Raw genomic sequence first — 16592 nt, 5'->3', positions numbered from 1 at the left:
CAAATATCGAGGACTCTGACCGTCATCCACATTCAAAAGCCAGGAGAGTTTGGAACCTACACCTCTCCTGGAAGATAGCATCGCGAGGCTTATATTTATTCTTCATTTAGGAGTCGCCATTTTTTCTTCAATACAATATGTATTTTGATGGTATTACACTATTGTGTTTCCCCCTTTTTTCTTTCCCCATTTGTTCTGCTAGTCCAGGCAGATTTAGATCCAATTGATTCCTATACTACATGCTGATCTAATAATAGCATAATAATAATAGCATGTTCTTGTATAGCGCTGCTAGTTTTACGCAGAGACATTTTGCAAGCACAATTCCCTGCCCCATGGAGCTTACAATCTATGTTTTTGGTACCTGAGGCATAGGGAGATAAAGTGACTTGCCCAAGGTCACAAGGAGCCGACACCGGGAATTGAACCAGGTTCCCCTGCTTCAAACTCAGTGCCAGTCAGTGTCTGTACTCACTGAGCCACTCCTCCTTGATCTGGATCCAATAGGTTCCCACATGTACGCCCTTTTCGATATCACCATCACAATTTATATATCTCTACAGGTTTGTTTGCGCTACCAAAATCTGTCTTTATGACAAGAGGAATGCCAACTAGAAAAATATTGCAGTAATCGAGGCGAAACAAGATGGAGTGAATTAGGATTTTAGTTGTATCAGGAGTGAGAAAAGGGCGTATCTTGGCAGTATTTCAGAGGTGGAGATGGTAGGACTTTGCAAGGGACTGAATGTGAGGAATGAAGGCAAGATCAGTCAAAGATGACCCCTACATAGCGGGGGTTTGAGGATTGAAGACATTGTTGTGTTATTGACAGTGAGGGAGAGTTTGGGTGTAGAAATGGCAATGGAAGGGGGAAAGACTATTAGTTCGGTTTTGAATATGTTAAGCTTCAGGTAATGGTTGGACATCCAGCAGGATATTGCAGAGAGTGTGTGTTGAAAATTGGAAGGGGTCTAAAACATGTACGTTTCTGTAGGGGCATCTGGAAGTAGGGGCATCTGGAAGTAGGCGAGGGAGCGGCATGTTAGAGTTAGAGACAGAGTAGAAACTTGAGAAAACCAGGTCAATGGAGTGTCCGTGGCAGTGAGGTTTGTGAAAATCTGCCAGTATGACCATAGGTGTGTCAGAAGAGAGGTGGCAAAGTTGTCAAGAAATTGAGATGTAGGTCTAGGGGGACTATGACAGTGACGAGAGAAAGGGGAGAAGAGAGACGGACAGTGTTAACTTCAAAGGATGAGGAGAGGGAGGGAAATGGGGGTATGACATGAAAATGTGCAGCGTGGGTACAAAGTAGTATGCCAATGCCTCTGCCCTGTCGATTCCCTGGTCTGGGGGTGTGGTTGAAAGAGACCACCATAGGAGAGTGCAGCAGAAGAGGGGGTGTCAGAGGGAGGGAGAACCAGGTTTCTGTAATGGCTATAATGTTGAGAGAGTTGGAGATTAAGAACTCATGTATTGCAGTAAGTTTGTTGCAGAGAGATAGTGGATTCCATATGGTACAGGAAAAGGGAAAGGAGAGGTGAAATGGGGATGAGGTTGGCATGATTGGCAGTGTGTGGTGAGGAAACCTTTTGTGACTAATATCCAGTGTTGTCATTCAATTGTGTTGGCAAGTTTCATACTGAGAGACACTAGTTCAGTCTCTAATTGTGTCCTTACTGAAGGGATATAGTGACAGATTATTTGCTGTTTCACTACCTCTCTTAGGACTGCGTATCTAAGACATATTGGAGGAATATATAGGGTTTCACTTTTGATATTTACATCTCCCTAATATATCATATAGAGTACAAGTGTGTCTCTCAATTATCTACATTTAGTGGGTATTAACCCTCACTTATCATCCAGTAGATAAACTTGCACAGTCTAGCTCCCTGTACTGTGATTAATTGTGGTGGAGTTTCTTTACTCAGGGAGTATTAACCCCTATGTAGGGAATAAGATTATCTCCTCACATATACAGTATGAGTACTCCCCTATTTTTAGTCACACTCCACTGCCGATATTTTAATTCCCTTGTATATATTCCACACCCAGTGTGTTATTTTGCAGATATTAATACATGATTTCTTGTTTTTTCTACTCACTATGACTGGTTATATAGGATATTATCCTGGATCACTGTTATCGTAACAATAATTACATCACATGAGTGCAATTATGAGGGATTCTTGTGGGGATAGGATTTTCTACAATCCTACCTCCTATGTGTGTATATTGTGCTAAGAGGTTGCAGAGGTAATTGGATGATGGGAAAGTCAGGAGAGAAAAAGTGTAATGAGTGTGTGCGCGCAAATGAGGAGAAGTATTGGGAGAGACTGCAGTAGATGAAAGTGTGTGTTGCAGGCAAACAATTGTAGAATATTAGTGTAGAGAAGTAATCTCATCAAAAGCTGCCCAGTAATATCCTTATGCAGATGAAGTTGCTGCAGGATCCAGACAGACTGAAGTCCACCTCTTTTCACAATTCCATATTCACTTATTAATGTGCTCACTTCATAATGTGAACAGCGTATATGCTATGGCTACCCATGCCATGCTTCCCCAAACTAGGTTCAACCCATTACAGACTAGACAATTGGCAGACAAGACATATAAAATGCAAGCACCTAAACGCCTAATCCCGAACGCAACAGATTTCGACAAATAGTACAGGGTTGCGGGATTAATTTTGTCCAGAGGGGGTTAACAGATGATTCAAATGAATTAAAGGAGGTTTAGACCAGATGTAGACAAATAGTATACTTACACCATATCCCTCGCCCTTCCTTTTATACAAGTGCCAGGCTATGTTACATCGTACTGTCCAGCTGTGCCACATTATGTACATAATGTGTGTGCCCGACAACCTCAAGAAATGGTCCATTCGTTTCTAAAACTGCACACTATCCATTCCCTCATCTATTTAACCCCTGGGTATAACTGCTCTGTGGTTCTAGAGCCAATGTATGAATCCTTTGTATGCAAGATCTGAAGTGCATCCCTCCATTTGCATGAGTTCTGTAGAGTATTGCTCCATTACCTCTACCTAGGAGAGATTTGCAGAACCTCTTTCCATTAGCCCTTCCAGTGAAGTCATTCGACTTGGCACCAGTTGAGTAACAAAGTTGTCAACAAAATGTCCAGAGTTCAACTTTTTGTTTTACAATATATCAGGTTAGAAATATAATCAGATTGTTCCCCGAATCAATGATCTGCCTTCGATGCACCTTATAGGTATCCCTGTATACCCAACATATGTGGTCAATATCTCCAAGTTCCATATTTTCATTGCCCTTAATGTAAAGAATGTCTCTTTGCTACTGGTAAAATATAATTTCCTCTGATCTTACTGGACGCCTGTTATTTGTACAGCACTTGTAATTAAATATCACTTCCTTATATGGACCCTGGATATATCTGTAAGCACTCCATTGTTCCTCTTCTTGACATGTTTTTTCTCCAAAGAGAACAAGCCACGTTTGGATGGTTTTTTTCCTTTTGTCAAACCTTCGTTTTCTGGTGGTTTTTTTATTTATTTTTTTTACAGACACCTGACCTGCTGGTCTGAGTTCTTCCCTGCATGTCACTGCACACTTACCACTGTTATGACTTCAATATCCTTGACATGAGACGCCTCCGTGCTTAGTATTTCCTTGGCTATGTAATAGGTCTCATCCATCTGCACATCAGGGAAACAGGACAGTGAAGCAGTATGCACCTCATGAACCATTGTGTGTATAGCGCCTGTATACATTATATTCAACCTGTGCACTGTAGCCTGTGCGTATAATAACCACCACCCTTTTATAGCCCCTTGTGTATTGCACCACATTTGTATTATGACCTCCTATCCACTCTATCTTGTAGGTTTCACCATGTATGCCCTCACCTTGCACTCCGAATCTTCGTCATCATCCCTGGTGCTGCCAATGTCACTCAGCGCTGGGCTCAACAGGGGTGAGCCAGACTGGATATTGGTGGTGGGTAACCTCAGGGCAACTGGCAGTAAATGACAACCTAGAGAGAGGGAGAGAAGTCCTAAGTAAGACACCCCTCCCTTTCAATGTCGGTGTGTGTTTATATAGGAGGGGGAAGGTGGTCGTTTGTATAACAGTTGGGCTGTGTGTGTGAAGATGATCATATTAATAGTATTTGTTTGTGCGTGTTTGAGGATTCAGCTTGGAATGTGCTGATGTTGAAGGTTGGGCTGATCATTTCTTAGTGTTTCTGTAGAAGGGTTCCGTCGTTATTAGGGCTGTCTGCTTGTATTTGGCACAGTGCTAGACTGGCTGTGTGATAGTGTATGTTAGGGCGTTACCCTGGCAATGTGATTGGGACATAGGCTGCTAATGCATTGGTTTGTGAGCAATAGGCCCAATGAGGTTTGCATCAATGAGTGTGTTCAACGTTTCCATTGGACCATTTATACTACGCACTTCAGAGGATTGGAGGCCGGATGGAGAGCACCAGACCCCACTAATTAAAGGGAAACTCAGGACTCAGCAATTTATACACTGTGAGCAGCTGAACCAAACAAAAAGGGTGAAGGAAACAGTTAAAAGTACGAAGAACAGACAAGAACTCAGAACTGCAGTCACCCACATGCACAGAGAGCAGCCAGACAGAAAATCATGGGAACAAAAAGCAGCCAGCAAACTCAGAAACAGAGAAAGCTAGTCAGAACTAAAATAAAGCAATAGAGCCATCAAGAACCACAAAGAGAACCCGAGTCAACAAGAGAACCCCATGAGAGCCACAAGAAAATCACAGCAAGTCTGAATTTAACACCAGAAAGTAAAACAAAGAGCAGCAACAGAAAAACCCAGGAGAGTAACCTTAAGTCAGAGGACAGAGGCGATAGAGCAGTCCACAGCATATCAAAAGTCTGCAACAGACCTGCGCACATCCCATCTGATGTATGCATCAGAGCCCTCCACCTGCAGGGCTCTTATGCACGTATAGTAGAGACAGGGACCTCCTCTAGGATCCTGCTGTATCCAGTTGCTACAGCCAGGACCAACCCACCAAATGCTCATTTGTTTTAAAGAGTCTCTGCAGGATATAGGAGCGCTTACCTCTCTGTTTCACCATATCTGCTGTAATTGCTGATCAACCACCATCTGTGAATGTAGAGCACTTTTCCGTCTAGGTGGATGCAGATGGAAAATACCTCACTAAGCCTCAGTAAAGTATAGATAAAGGATAAAGTATCTGTTGTCTAAATTTAGCATAGGTTGAACTTGGACTTGCGTCTTTTTTCAACCTCATCTATGTAACTATGTAACCCTCAAGTCAGTTCCAGTGTCTGCAAACATGTCTAATGAGAAATGAAATACTCTAACCTTTGGCGTGGGAATGGAGCCACGGGAATATCTTCTAGTTTTAAACCTATGAGCTGTTTTGTACCTTAAGTCCTCTGCTATTGTTAAGTTTTAGTTTTCAGAGGATGAAGTGGGGTAAGGAGTCCAAAGTCTACAGTTCCATGCCCTGACACTATGAAAAATGTAAGAGGGCCTCCTGCCCAAGGCCTCACAAGATCTTGGGTTTAAACATCGGTAACCGTCCATTACATATTCCTATCACAAATCCCGGTAACTTGGAAGGGGTAACCATCACTAGTGAAGGAAGTTAATGAAAGGTGTTATGGGGCCTCCTACAAAGAAGAAAGTTAAGATATATTCAACTCCTGCAATTTATTGGCTCTGCAGAAGAATGAGAACTTTTTTTAAAGAGTCGCAGAACAACATGCTGAACATTATACAGATCAAAGATTTCTCCACTACTGGTACAAAGAAACCCATCTATATGGCTATAATTGGAATATTTAGTTCAGTGCAACAAGGAACATGCTACCTTACAGATAGCTGCAAAGCACTATAAAAAAAAATATAACTTTCATATATTGCTGTAATACGTGGGGACTGAACACACAGGAAGCCCCTCAGAACCTCTGCCGGCTCCAGCCCACTTCCGTTCACTGTTGGGTTGTAGCATGGGAGGAGTTCGGCGAGTGGCATGTCTCTAAATAGTTTAGAGCGCAAACGGACCACGAGGCCACGAAGGTGATGGCTTGGTTACTGCTGCATTGAGCTGCAGTGGGGCTGGTAAGGGGGACAACGTAGCATATGTGAGCACCCACCCTCCATAGTATAGTCTAGAGTAGAGGTTCGCAAACTTGTGTTTGCGCCCCCGTCTGCTCACCCCCCTGTGCGCGTCACCCCTGATAACCAGCTCTCTGGCTTCGACTGGGTCATATGATGTCACAACATCATGTGACATTGCGTTGCCGTGGCGAAGAGTAGGTAAGAGGGAGTTACAGAGGCCTCATGCCCCCCCCCCCCCCCGGCATTTAATTTAAATGTTGTGGGGAAGAGCACAGGGCCTCTAAGCGCCACCCTCCCCTCCCTCCCCCAAGAAATCCCACACCCCCCAGTTTACGCACCCCTGGTCTAGAGCAAGGGTGTTCAACTCCAGTCCTCAAGCTTCCCCCCCAACAGGTCACGTTTTCAGGATATCCCAGCTTCAGCACAGGTGGCTCAATTAGAGGCTGTCCTGAGGACTGGGAGTTGAGCACCCCTGGTCTAGAATAAAATCGGTAGATCGACACGGTTTCCCTTTCGGAAAAAGGAGTTGAAACAGCAGGGAGTGTGTGTAAAAGAGGAGCATAAAAACTCATTTTATTACAGATACATTTGGTATTAAACAATCTGTGAAAGATACAAAAAAAAGACACCTCATGTAGAAAAATTCTCCCTTTCCTGCAGATTTGATTATTTCGGCACCAACATGTTTCACATGCAAGCGGTTAGGTGAGAACAGTGCAGGAACTATTCTAGCTTTTCAAGGCACAGTGGGAGATTCACCGGCCTACTATCCGGATTTTTGCACCAAGTTCCCGCATCAACTGACATTGACTTGAATGGGTTAGATGGATTGTGCAACAGCTCGTTTATGAGGTTAGTGAATCTCGGCCAAAGAGCTTTCACACGATATATCCAGAAATTCTTCAAAGACACTTAAAAAAAATGGTAACTGCTGTGAGCATTCTAAGATCTGTCCTGTAACCCTGATCAGAGTAACCTTGGAATCGCAGTGGCATTATTTCTTCAGTTAGTGAATAGACCCCAACGAGTGTGTACCATGTGTAGCATGTGATAGGAACATGGGTCACACTCTGCAAAGAACTTAACACATAATTAAGTATGGAAGGACCGCTAAATACAGCACAGCAGGTGTCTTCTGACCAAACACTTCCACCAATTCTCCAAAATGTTTGTATACACAGATGCAGCGGCCGTTATTCGAACATATCACAGAGCCGTTTTCGTGTGCGCTGCTGTACTCCCCGCAGCCAATCACGCGGTTGATTTGTTTGAATTTCATGGATCCCAATTTTGTCGGGTGCGATTCTTCGCGTTTCCCTGGCAGAAATGAATGAATTGTAATGTGTACACTACAGTACTGTGTCAATCTGCATGTGTTTAAAAAGCAGAACACTAATATTCCATTTTCTGCACTCAATAAAACACGAGTCAACGACGCGCCATGACCTGGTTATTCCGAGGTATACAACGCGTGATATGTCCGAATAACGGCCGCTGCATCTGTAGTATGTGCACTTGGCAACATATATATTGGGACTTCTGATCACGTCAAAGCACTCCACCTTCTAACAACTGCTGGCTGCTGTGCCATTTTCAATGCTCCTTCAGTTAATACATTGAATAGATTTACACACTTGTCCAAAACCAAATATAAAAGGAGGTTGTATGAACAGCATGTTCTTTACATCTCTAATTTCTTACAATATGCAACAGCAAAATGACAACTGCAAAAAAAATGACGTAATATTCAATGCAAACGGATTAGTTCCAAGCCTTTACATAACTGGGGAAATACAGCAGTGGCTTCCAAAGTGCGTGGGACACTTAAGGCAGTTTTCCACCTATGTAAGATTTTCGTCAATCACAAGCTGGGTTTTTACCCCCTTGCTGCAATGATGGAATGATTTGTCGGCCACTCCGGCAACAAATAGGTTAATAGAATCACTGCCTCAAAATGATTTGGGGCACAATGCTTGGTTTGTTGATACCTCAACACCAAGACATATATCATGAGTTTGATGGGTAAACAAAAACACAAGATTAAAAATGACAGAATTTTAAAAACATTGCAGGGTCAGTTTGCCTCCTCACCAGACCGTCCCGTGCGCTAAAAGACAGGCTACACCCTTTCTATTGTGCAGGAGTGGAACGAGGGGGAATCTTCACATGCTGCTCCCTCTAACCACTTTAGTACCCTCAGGATGCACAGTGCACATCACAAGAGCTGGCCCTCTGGTCTCCATTATGATGTACGCTGTCATGCAGTGGTTAGAGACGCGTCCCTCAGTGAGCTGCAGTTTTCATCGGAACACGTGGCCCTGGAAGCAGAAAGTCGGAGGCGCTGTGGCACTGCCACTGAACGGCAATTGACTTTCCAAAGCCAAGGAACGAAGGATATATTTAGTATTTATACAGCACATTTCAGACATATTGTTAAGTCTATAAGGTTCTAGCATTCAGAAGATACATTTTGGAAAAAACACATGGCCTGCCGTAAAACACTTTGCAACGAGTTGCATGCTCCTTGGGCAGCAACAGTTAAAACGTATATAGTGTTGACAGCACATTTAAGATTTTTTATCAATCAGCATGTCCAGGACCTCACATCACTTCCTGCGGACATACTGTACCAGGAACAGCTATACAGCATGAGCTGTTCGCCCGGAAGAAATAGCCGTCAGGAATAAACAAGGGAATAGTGCAGGAGACGGTGCCCAAGGAAGAGCAAGCGACTTTAGATAAAGGTAGAAGAGCGGCACACAAAATGTAGCAGAATGCACAAAGGCCCCTATTCAACATCATACAAACTTGTTGATGTTTCACTTGCCAAGGATTTTAATGGATGTCAACACGTCAGTGTGTTCCCAACCGCAGCAGATTGAGTAAGATTGATGTCACTTTAGCCAGTTAACATGTTCCAAATCATTTTCACATCCCATACTTCATCGTTGCACTAAAGAAATACTTATTAGGAACGGCTGCTTCTTTTCTTTACCTGTGTTTGTAGAAGGTCACAGTTGTCAGGTCAGCCATTTTAAGAGTCCCTGCTTATTTTCTTTAAATCCATTTCTCTCAAAAAATAAAAAATAAACTACTGCCTGATGCCAATAAAAGGAGAAAGTCAAACGCAATTTGAAAACTATTAAAAAATAATAATGTTGCACCAAGCAGCGCTGCAACTATTTCCTCTATGGAGAAGCAGCGTTTGGGGGCGTAAACGTAGATTTAAATAGTTGTATATTACACAGCAAACTTTATTCTGAAGAATACAGAGGTTGCCTGCAATGAAAGGATCTTGGCAAAGCATGTCAAGGAAAAACTGTTCGTTTGGCATTGCCAGACACAAATCCAAACCTCCTAATTGACGGAAGTACCTGCAACTTAATGTCGCCTTTGGCAAAAGGAGTGGTTAAACAAATAAAGACGAGCCATTAGCCGGCACGCCAGGATCTTGTGCTTGGTTCGTTCAAGGCACGAAAAAGAATGATAAACCAACCCATGCCATTAAGGCTAATGTGGTTCTCTGCGGCAGAGCCAATTAAGGTCTTACGATGGTCAATGGTGATCCTACAAAGATCACCATCAACGTGGAGACAAGGCGTGTTATTCATTCAACTGCGATCGTGCAGATGAGCATCATCACATGGAAACACCCGTTGACTTGACAGGGAGTTTCCATGAAACAATGCATGGTTTAATTAAAAAAAACTAAACTAAATCCTCATGTGGGCAGTGAAATAAAATACCCTGTGATAGTTCCTGTGATGCAGAACTCCTAAGGACAGGCACAGCTGTGCAGTTCACCATCACGCAGTGTCTGTGACGGACGCTGCAGCATGGGTGCCAGCTCACAACTGGTGAATAAAACTTACAAGCAGAATTTTACAGAAACCTCAAACAAAAGTAATGCCAGGTTCAGTTCTTCAACTTCAAGAAAGTAAGTTGGCAAAGTCTGACCCATATGTAGCAACAAATGTAAATGCGACCCGCTAAGGATTAGAATGCTAACGGAAGTGCGATGTGTCGCCCACGAGTTTCCTGGTGAGGTTTCCTTACAGCCAAGATGCATTTTAACGTATTTGCAACAAGAAGATTTGCCGTGCATTGCTTTTGTCTTGTAGACCAGCGGTGCACAAACTGGGGGGCGCGGGCAGTTGCAGAGGCCCCGCGCTCTTCCCCAACGCATTTAAATTAAATGTCAGGGGTTCGCATGAGGCCTCTAACCTACTTACCGGGATTTAGTAGATTGTTGTGCCACGTCGCCATTGCAAAATCAAATGACGCTGCGGGGCCATGTGCCGTGAATGTCACATAGCTCCCGCAGCGTCATTTGATGCCGTCGCCATGGCAATGGGGTCATGTGACGTCACCCCCAGTAAGGGGGACGCGAGTACCTGGTGGAGCAGCTCAAAGTTTGCGTTCCCCTGTTGTAGACTACTCTTGTAATGAAAGAGTTAACAGACCATCATGGAGAGCGCTTTAAAACAGTGTCTCACAATAGATCAGAGAGATTAGGAAACACTCGGATCCGTGAAGAACGTATATCGGTGCATTATTGCAGGTTTCTTGTGTAATGGGAGATTAAAAAAAAAATCACTTCTGTAGTATTAGATAACTTACATTTTTTTTTTAAATTCACCTGTTTCTGCCTTTTTTAATGAGTTTTAATACTCTCGTGCATCCTTTGATTTCTATAGCAGGTTTTATCCCACTTCCCCAGCAGTGCAAGATCTTTGCCATACTTTCCTGTTTGGGATCATTTGTTGACATCGTTCCCAGCCGTTTGAGCTGCAAACTGTACAATAGTTAGCTTAGTAATATAAGCATACATTGTAGCTGCCGAGTTACACTGACTGAAGGATTGATTGAAACTGAAAGGCAGCCATTTAGTGAACCCTGGGTAACAGGTTCTTTGCTGATCGACAGCGGGAGAACTAATCGAGCAGCAGATTAGATAATTAGTTGTCAATAAATGAAATCAAAGTCTGCATATTTAAAACAAAAAAAACATATTTGTAAAGTGCCGCGTGGATTAACTCTAAGGTGGCAAGTAAAGCAAGTGTAAAAACGATGTGATAAGAATGATAGGATGTTGTGCGAGTCCCGTATAATAATGATGTGAGTACAAAAGGGACGTGGGATGTAGTGACAGAATGACCGTCATAATATGAGGGCGTATACGCGAGTGGAGTGTAAATGCTGGGATATAAGCGAGGAAGGATGCTCCACGGTAAGAGCAGAAGTTTGTGCAATGTGTTATAAACGGGTGAGGCGGGACGCTTAGTGACACCGCTGTGTGATATCAACAAAGCAGGATGCTGTGTGTAGTGCAAAAGCGGTGCGATAATAATGATAGGATGGTGTGTGTGTGTGACATGAAACAGCCTGTTCTGCGCATGTAGTGTACCAGCACTGTGTGCCAGAGTGAAGGGACTTGGTGACTGCAGTTGTGAATGAGTCAGGATGCTGTGTGACTGCAGTGTGCCAGGAGTAGTGTAGGATGCTGTGCGAGGGCAGTGTGCCAGGAATAGTGTAGGATGCAGTGCGAGGGCAGTGTGCCAGGAGTAGTGTAGGATGCAGTGCGAGGGCAGCGCAAGAGCATACAATGTAAAGGCTGCCTTTGCGTTTCTCCTGGAATAAATGTGGATTCTTAGCCTGTTCATAAAAAAAAAATATGAAGACTATTTATATATGATACATTAGTTTTTAAGACTAAACTAGTACCATCTCATATGAATAATCTTCACATTTGTCTTATAAGAGACAATATTGTTGAACTCAAAACTGAATGACAAGAAAAAGCCAAACATACACTAAAAAGACGACACGAATATTCCTGGGGCATAAGTTCTATCATTTCATATATGGCATAACTATGATGGACTTCTACCGGTATCTGAACCTCTGTCCATAATATCCTATTATGAAGATTCTCCCAGGTTTTAGAAATCTGGAGGACTACACTTCTCCTGCACCCCAAACTGGTTTAGGTTGGACTGGTAATTTGTCAATGGGTTGCCAAAGAATAGGTTGATGTCAAGGGGGGTCTCGCCCCCAGAGTCCCACGAGTCATCCTCTGAGCTGGAGTCCTCAGTGGTCGTGGCAGGGTAGTTCAGCTGCTCCAACTGGTCCAGGATGTCTCCGAATTGGAAGGCGGAGCTGGACTCTGAGCGCACAGAGCAGGCCGGGAAGTTGATCATGGAGCTTGCAGTGGAGTGGTTAGCAGAGCGGGAGAAAGGAGGCAACCCATTGAGGTTAGAAAGGGAGCTGCTTTCTGAGCGGTGGTGGAGCAGGGAACTGCTCTCTGAAGGGCTTAGGAGGCTCTGCATGAGACTGGCCTGAGCCTTCATCTCAAACAACTCAATGGCGTCTGTAGGCCTTGTGTTACCATTGAAGTCTCTTGCATCCCCTTCCTGTAGGTAATACTCCCCCGGTGGGAGATCCTCGTGGGCAGGTGGCGCCACTCTCCCACCGTAGGTGTACACCTCTGCCCCACCCCCAAAGGAGATGTCGGCTGGATCATCGTCTATAAACTCTTCGGTCAGGAGGAGGGAGTGGGGAACCCCTGGCACCCACATGGTAGTACTCTCGCCCTCTGGGACATTTTCTGCATCCCTGATCCCTCCCGGTGTCTGCCTACTCTGCATGGAGGGGAAAGGGTGGGGGTTGAGACCTTGCAATGGCGAGTGAGCCAGGGTTCCTGCATCCTCTGGGGCTCTCCTATCTGGTTCTTCTTCCTGTCGACAGGTTAGGGGGATATCGCCCCTGAATGTGCTCTTCTGGTGGGATGAGATGGGTGGGGTGGAGAAAAAGTGAGGTTTGAGACTAGGTGGGGAGAACGCAGTGGGAGTCTTCACACTCTCAGCAAAAGAGAGGTTCTGCAAGGTAAAAACACAGGGAACGGAGACGTGAGCAGCCAGGTAAAGCTAGATGAGATCTCATTTGCAAACATGGAGACCCCCACACTGTGGGTCCCGCTGAACAGTGTGACACAGAATAGTGCGCTAGAGACCTGGCGCAGCAAGCAAGACCCAGCACAGAAGCACAAGCAAATAAAAACAAATTGGCAAAGTGAGCATCAAGCACAAGTGTATGCGGCTGTAATGAGTGTCAAGAGCAGTGAGCAGGAGAGAAACCCAGAGAAGCGTGACTGCTGTGCTAGAGACCCAGCAAGATAAGGGAGACTCATGAAAGGCATCCAGTAAAGCAAGCAAAACTGCAGACCAAGAAGTATCTCAGGAAAGTGAGAGAGATCAGTGTAGCAGGCGAGATCGCAGAGAAAGTATACAGTGAGTGAGATGCCATGAAGCCAACAAAGTGGAACAAGGGAGAAGAGACAGCAGGACACTAGACAACAAAACAAAAAAGCAGCTATAGGAAAAGGCACTCGAGAAAGAACCGAGCAAGAGAGACAGCAAAGCAAGAGGCAGCCAGTGCTGTACAGCTACACGCACCTGCTTTGGAGAGTCAGGGATCGCAGAGCAAGGGGACACTCTGGCTTTGCTGTGTCTCCTGTAGAACAGAGAGCAATGCAGTCAGGTGAATCCCACCCACATACCAAAGGCCCCAATGATTAATACAGTAGCAGGTATTACAAAAGCCCACTTATCAACATAAGCAACGCCAAAGAGAATTCAGAAACGTCTTATGGCCCATTATGGATTATTAAAAGGCAGCAAGAATACTGTACCTCCCCGCCCCAGCAAACGACAGCATTTATATTTACTACAGATGTTGCCCAGATAACGACATATCCCAGTATCACTCAGAGCAACAGAAATCCCATAGGATTCAATGGCAGTGTTGATAAAGTAAATACAATATTTTGCAACAGATCGCATAAAGAAAGAAGTCACTAATAAATAATCCCTGTCTATACACACACACACACACACACACACACACACACACACACACACACACACACACACACACACACACACACACACACACACACAATGGGCCATCATACGCTTTAAGACAGGCGGCTGTCATCATTTCCTTCACACATTTTGAAAAGTAGATTCACTAAACTACCAACAAAAATAGAACTATGATGCGCCTAGGAGACAGCGCTGTAATCAAACAGAGCGCCTAGGAGACAGTGCTGTAATCCCACAGAGCGCATAGGAGACAGCGCTGTAATCCCACAGAGCGCCTAGGAGACAGTGCTGTAATCAAACAGAGCGCCTAGGAGACAGTGCTGTAATCCCACAGAGCGCATAGGAGACAGCGCTGTAATCAAACAGAGCGCCTAGGAGACAGTGCTGTAATCCCACAGAGCGCATAGGAGACAGCGCTGTAATCCCACAGAGCGCCTAGGAGACAGTGCTGTAATCAAACAGAGCGCCTAGGAGACAGTGCTGTAATCCCACAGAGCGCATAGGAGACAGCGCTGTAATCAAACAGAGCGCCTAGGAGACAGTGCTGTAATCAAACAGAGCGCCTAGGAGACAGTGCTGTAATCCCACAGAGCGCATAGGAGACAGCGCTGTAATCAAACAGAGCGCCTAGGAGACAGTGCTGTAATCCCACAGAGCGCATAGGAGACAGCGCTGTAATCAAACAGAGCGCCTAGGAGACAGTGCTGTAATCCCACAGAGCGCATAGGAGACAGCGCTGTAATCAAACAGAGCGCCTAGGAGACAGTGCTGTAATCCCACAGAGCGCATAGGAGACAGCGCTGTAATCCCACAGAGCGCCTAGGAGACAGTGCTGTAATCAAACACAGCGCCTAGGAGACAGTGCTGTAATCCCACAGAGCGCATAGGAGACAGCGCTGTAATCCCACAGAGCGCCTAGGAGACAGCGCTGTAATCCCACAGAGCGCCTAGGAGACAGCGCTGTAATCAAACAGAGCGCCTAGGAGACAGCGCTGTAATCCCACAGAGCGCCTAGGAGACAGTACAGTGCTGTAATCCCACAGAGCGCCTAGGAGACAGCGCTGTAATCAAACAGAGCGCCTAGGAGACAGTGCTGTAATCCCACAGAGCGCATAGGAGACAGCGCTGTAATCCCACAGAGCGCATAGGAGACAGCGCTGTAATCCCACAGAGCGCATAGGAGACAGTGCTGTAATCCCACAGAGCGCATAGGAGACAGCGCTGTAATCCCACAGAGCGCCTAGGAGACAGTGCTGTAATCCCACAGAGCGCATAGGAGACAGCGCTGTAATCCCACAGAGCGCCTAGGAGACAGCGCTGTAATCCCACAGAGCGCCTAGGAGACAGCGCTGTAATCAAACAGAGCGCCTAGGAGACAGTGCTGTAATCCCACAGAGCGCATAGGAGACAGCGCTGTAATCCCACAAAGCGCATAGGAGACAGCGCTGTAATCCCACAGAGCGCATAGGAGACAGCGCTGTAATCAAACAGAGCGCCTAGGAGACAGTGCTGTAATCCCACAGAGCGCATAGGAGACAGCGCTGTAATCCCACAAAGCGCATAGGAGACAGCGCTGTAATCCCACAGAGCGCCTAGGAGACAGCGCTGTAATCCCACAGAGCGCATAAGAGACAGCGCTGTAATCCCACAAAGCGCATAGGAGACAGTGCTGTAATCCCACAGAGCGCATAGGAGACAGCGCTGTAATCCCACAGAGCGCATAGGAGACAGCGCTGTAATCAAACAGAGCGCCTAGGAGACAGTGCTGTAATCAAACAGAGCGCCTAGGAGACAGTGCTGTAATCAAACAGAGCGCCTAGGAGACAGCGCTGTAATCAAACAGAGCGCCTAGGAGACAGTGCTGTAATCAAACAGAGCGCCTAGGAGACAGTGCTGTAATCCCACAGAGCGCATAGGAGACAGCGCTGTAATCCCACAGAGCGCATAGGAGACAGCGCTGTAATCCCAGAGCGCCTAGGAGACAGCGCTGTAATCCCACAGAGCGCCTAGGAGACAGCGCTGTAATCCCGCAGAGCGCCTAGGAGACAGTGCTGTAATCCCACAGAGCGCATAAGAGACAGCGCTGTAATCCCACAAAGCGCATAGGAGACAGTGCTGTAATCCCACAGAGCGCATAGGAGACAGCGCTGTAATCCCACAGAGCGCATAGGAGACAGCGCTGTAATCACACAGAGCGCATAAGAGACAGCGCTGTAATCCCACAAAGCGCATAGGAGACAGTGCTGTAATCCCACAGAGCGCATAGGAGACAGCGCTGTAATCCCACAGAGCGCATAGGAGACAGCGCTGTAATCCCACAGAGCGCCTAGGAGACAGTGCTGTAATCCCACAGAGCGCATAAGAGACAGCGCTGTAATCCCACAGAGCGCCTAGGAGACAGCGCTGTAATCCCACAGAGCGCATAGGAGACAGCGCTGTAATCCCACAGAGCGCATAGGAGACAGCGCTGTAATCCCACAGAGCGCCTAGGAGACAGCGCTGTAATCCCACAGAGCGCCTAGGAGACAGCGCTGTAATCCCACAGAGCGCCTAGGAGACAGTGCTGTAATCCCACAGAGCGCATAAGAGACAGCGCTGTAATCCC

At 45.7% G+C, this 16592-nt stretch overlaps 1 protein-coding gene across 9 annotated transcripts in view; it reads right to left on the bottom strand.

The window, feature by feature from the left end:
* The window catches only part of FARP2 (FERM, ARH/RhoGEF and pleckstrin domain protein 2), a 141304-nt gene that overhangs the window by 48533 nt on the left and 76179 nt on the right, over positions 1 to 16592 (bottom strand). For all 9 annotated transcript variants that reach the window (XR_012787924.1, XM_075569566.1, XM_075569564.1 and 6 more), the window contains exons 12-15: positions 13559 to 13616; positions 12778 to 12982; positions 3890 to 4017; positions 3599 to 3679 (exon numbers count right to left, since the gene is read on the bottom strand). Coding sequence is in view for 8 of the 9 variants with exons in the window: in XM_075569566.1 (XP_075425681.1) it covers positions 3599 to 3679; positions 3890 to 4017; positions 12778 to 12982; positions 13559 to 13616 (472 nt within the window). In the remaining variant the exon portion in view is untranslated. The remainder of the gene's footprint in view (positions 1 to 3598; positions 3680 to 3889; positions 4018 to 12777; positions 12983 to 13558; positions 13617 to 16592) is intronic.

Source organism: Ascaphus truei, chromosome 14 (assembly GCF_040206685.1).
Source record: "Ascaphus truei isolate aAscTru1 chromosome 14, aAscTru1.hap1, whole genome shotgun sequence".
NCBI classification, from domain to species: Eukaryota; Metazoa; Chordata; class Amphibia; order Anura; family Ascaphidae; genus Ascaphus; species Ascaphus truei.
Note: the sequence above shows the minus strand (reverse complement) of the source record. Positions and strands in the feature narration are given on the sequence as shown.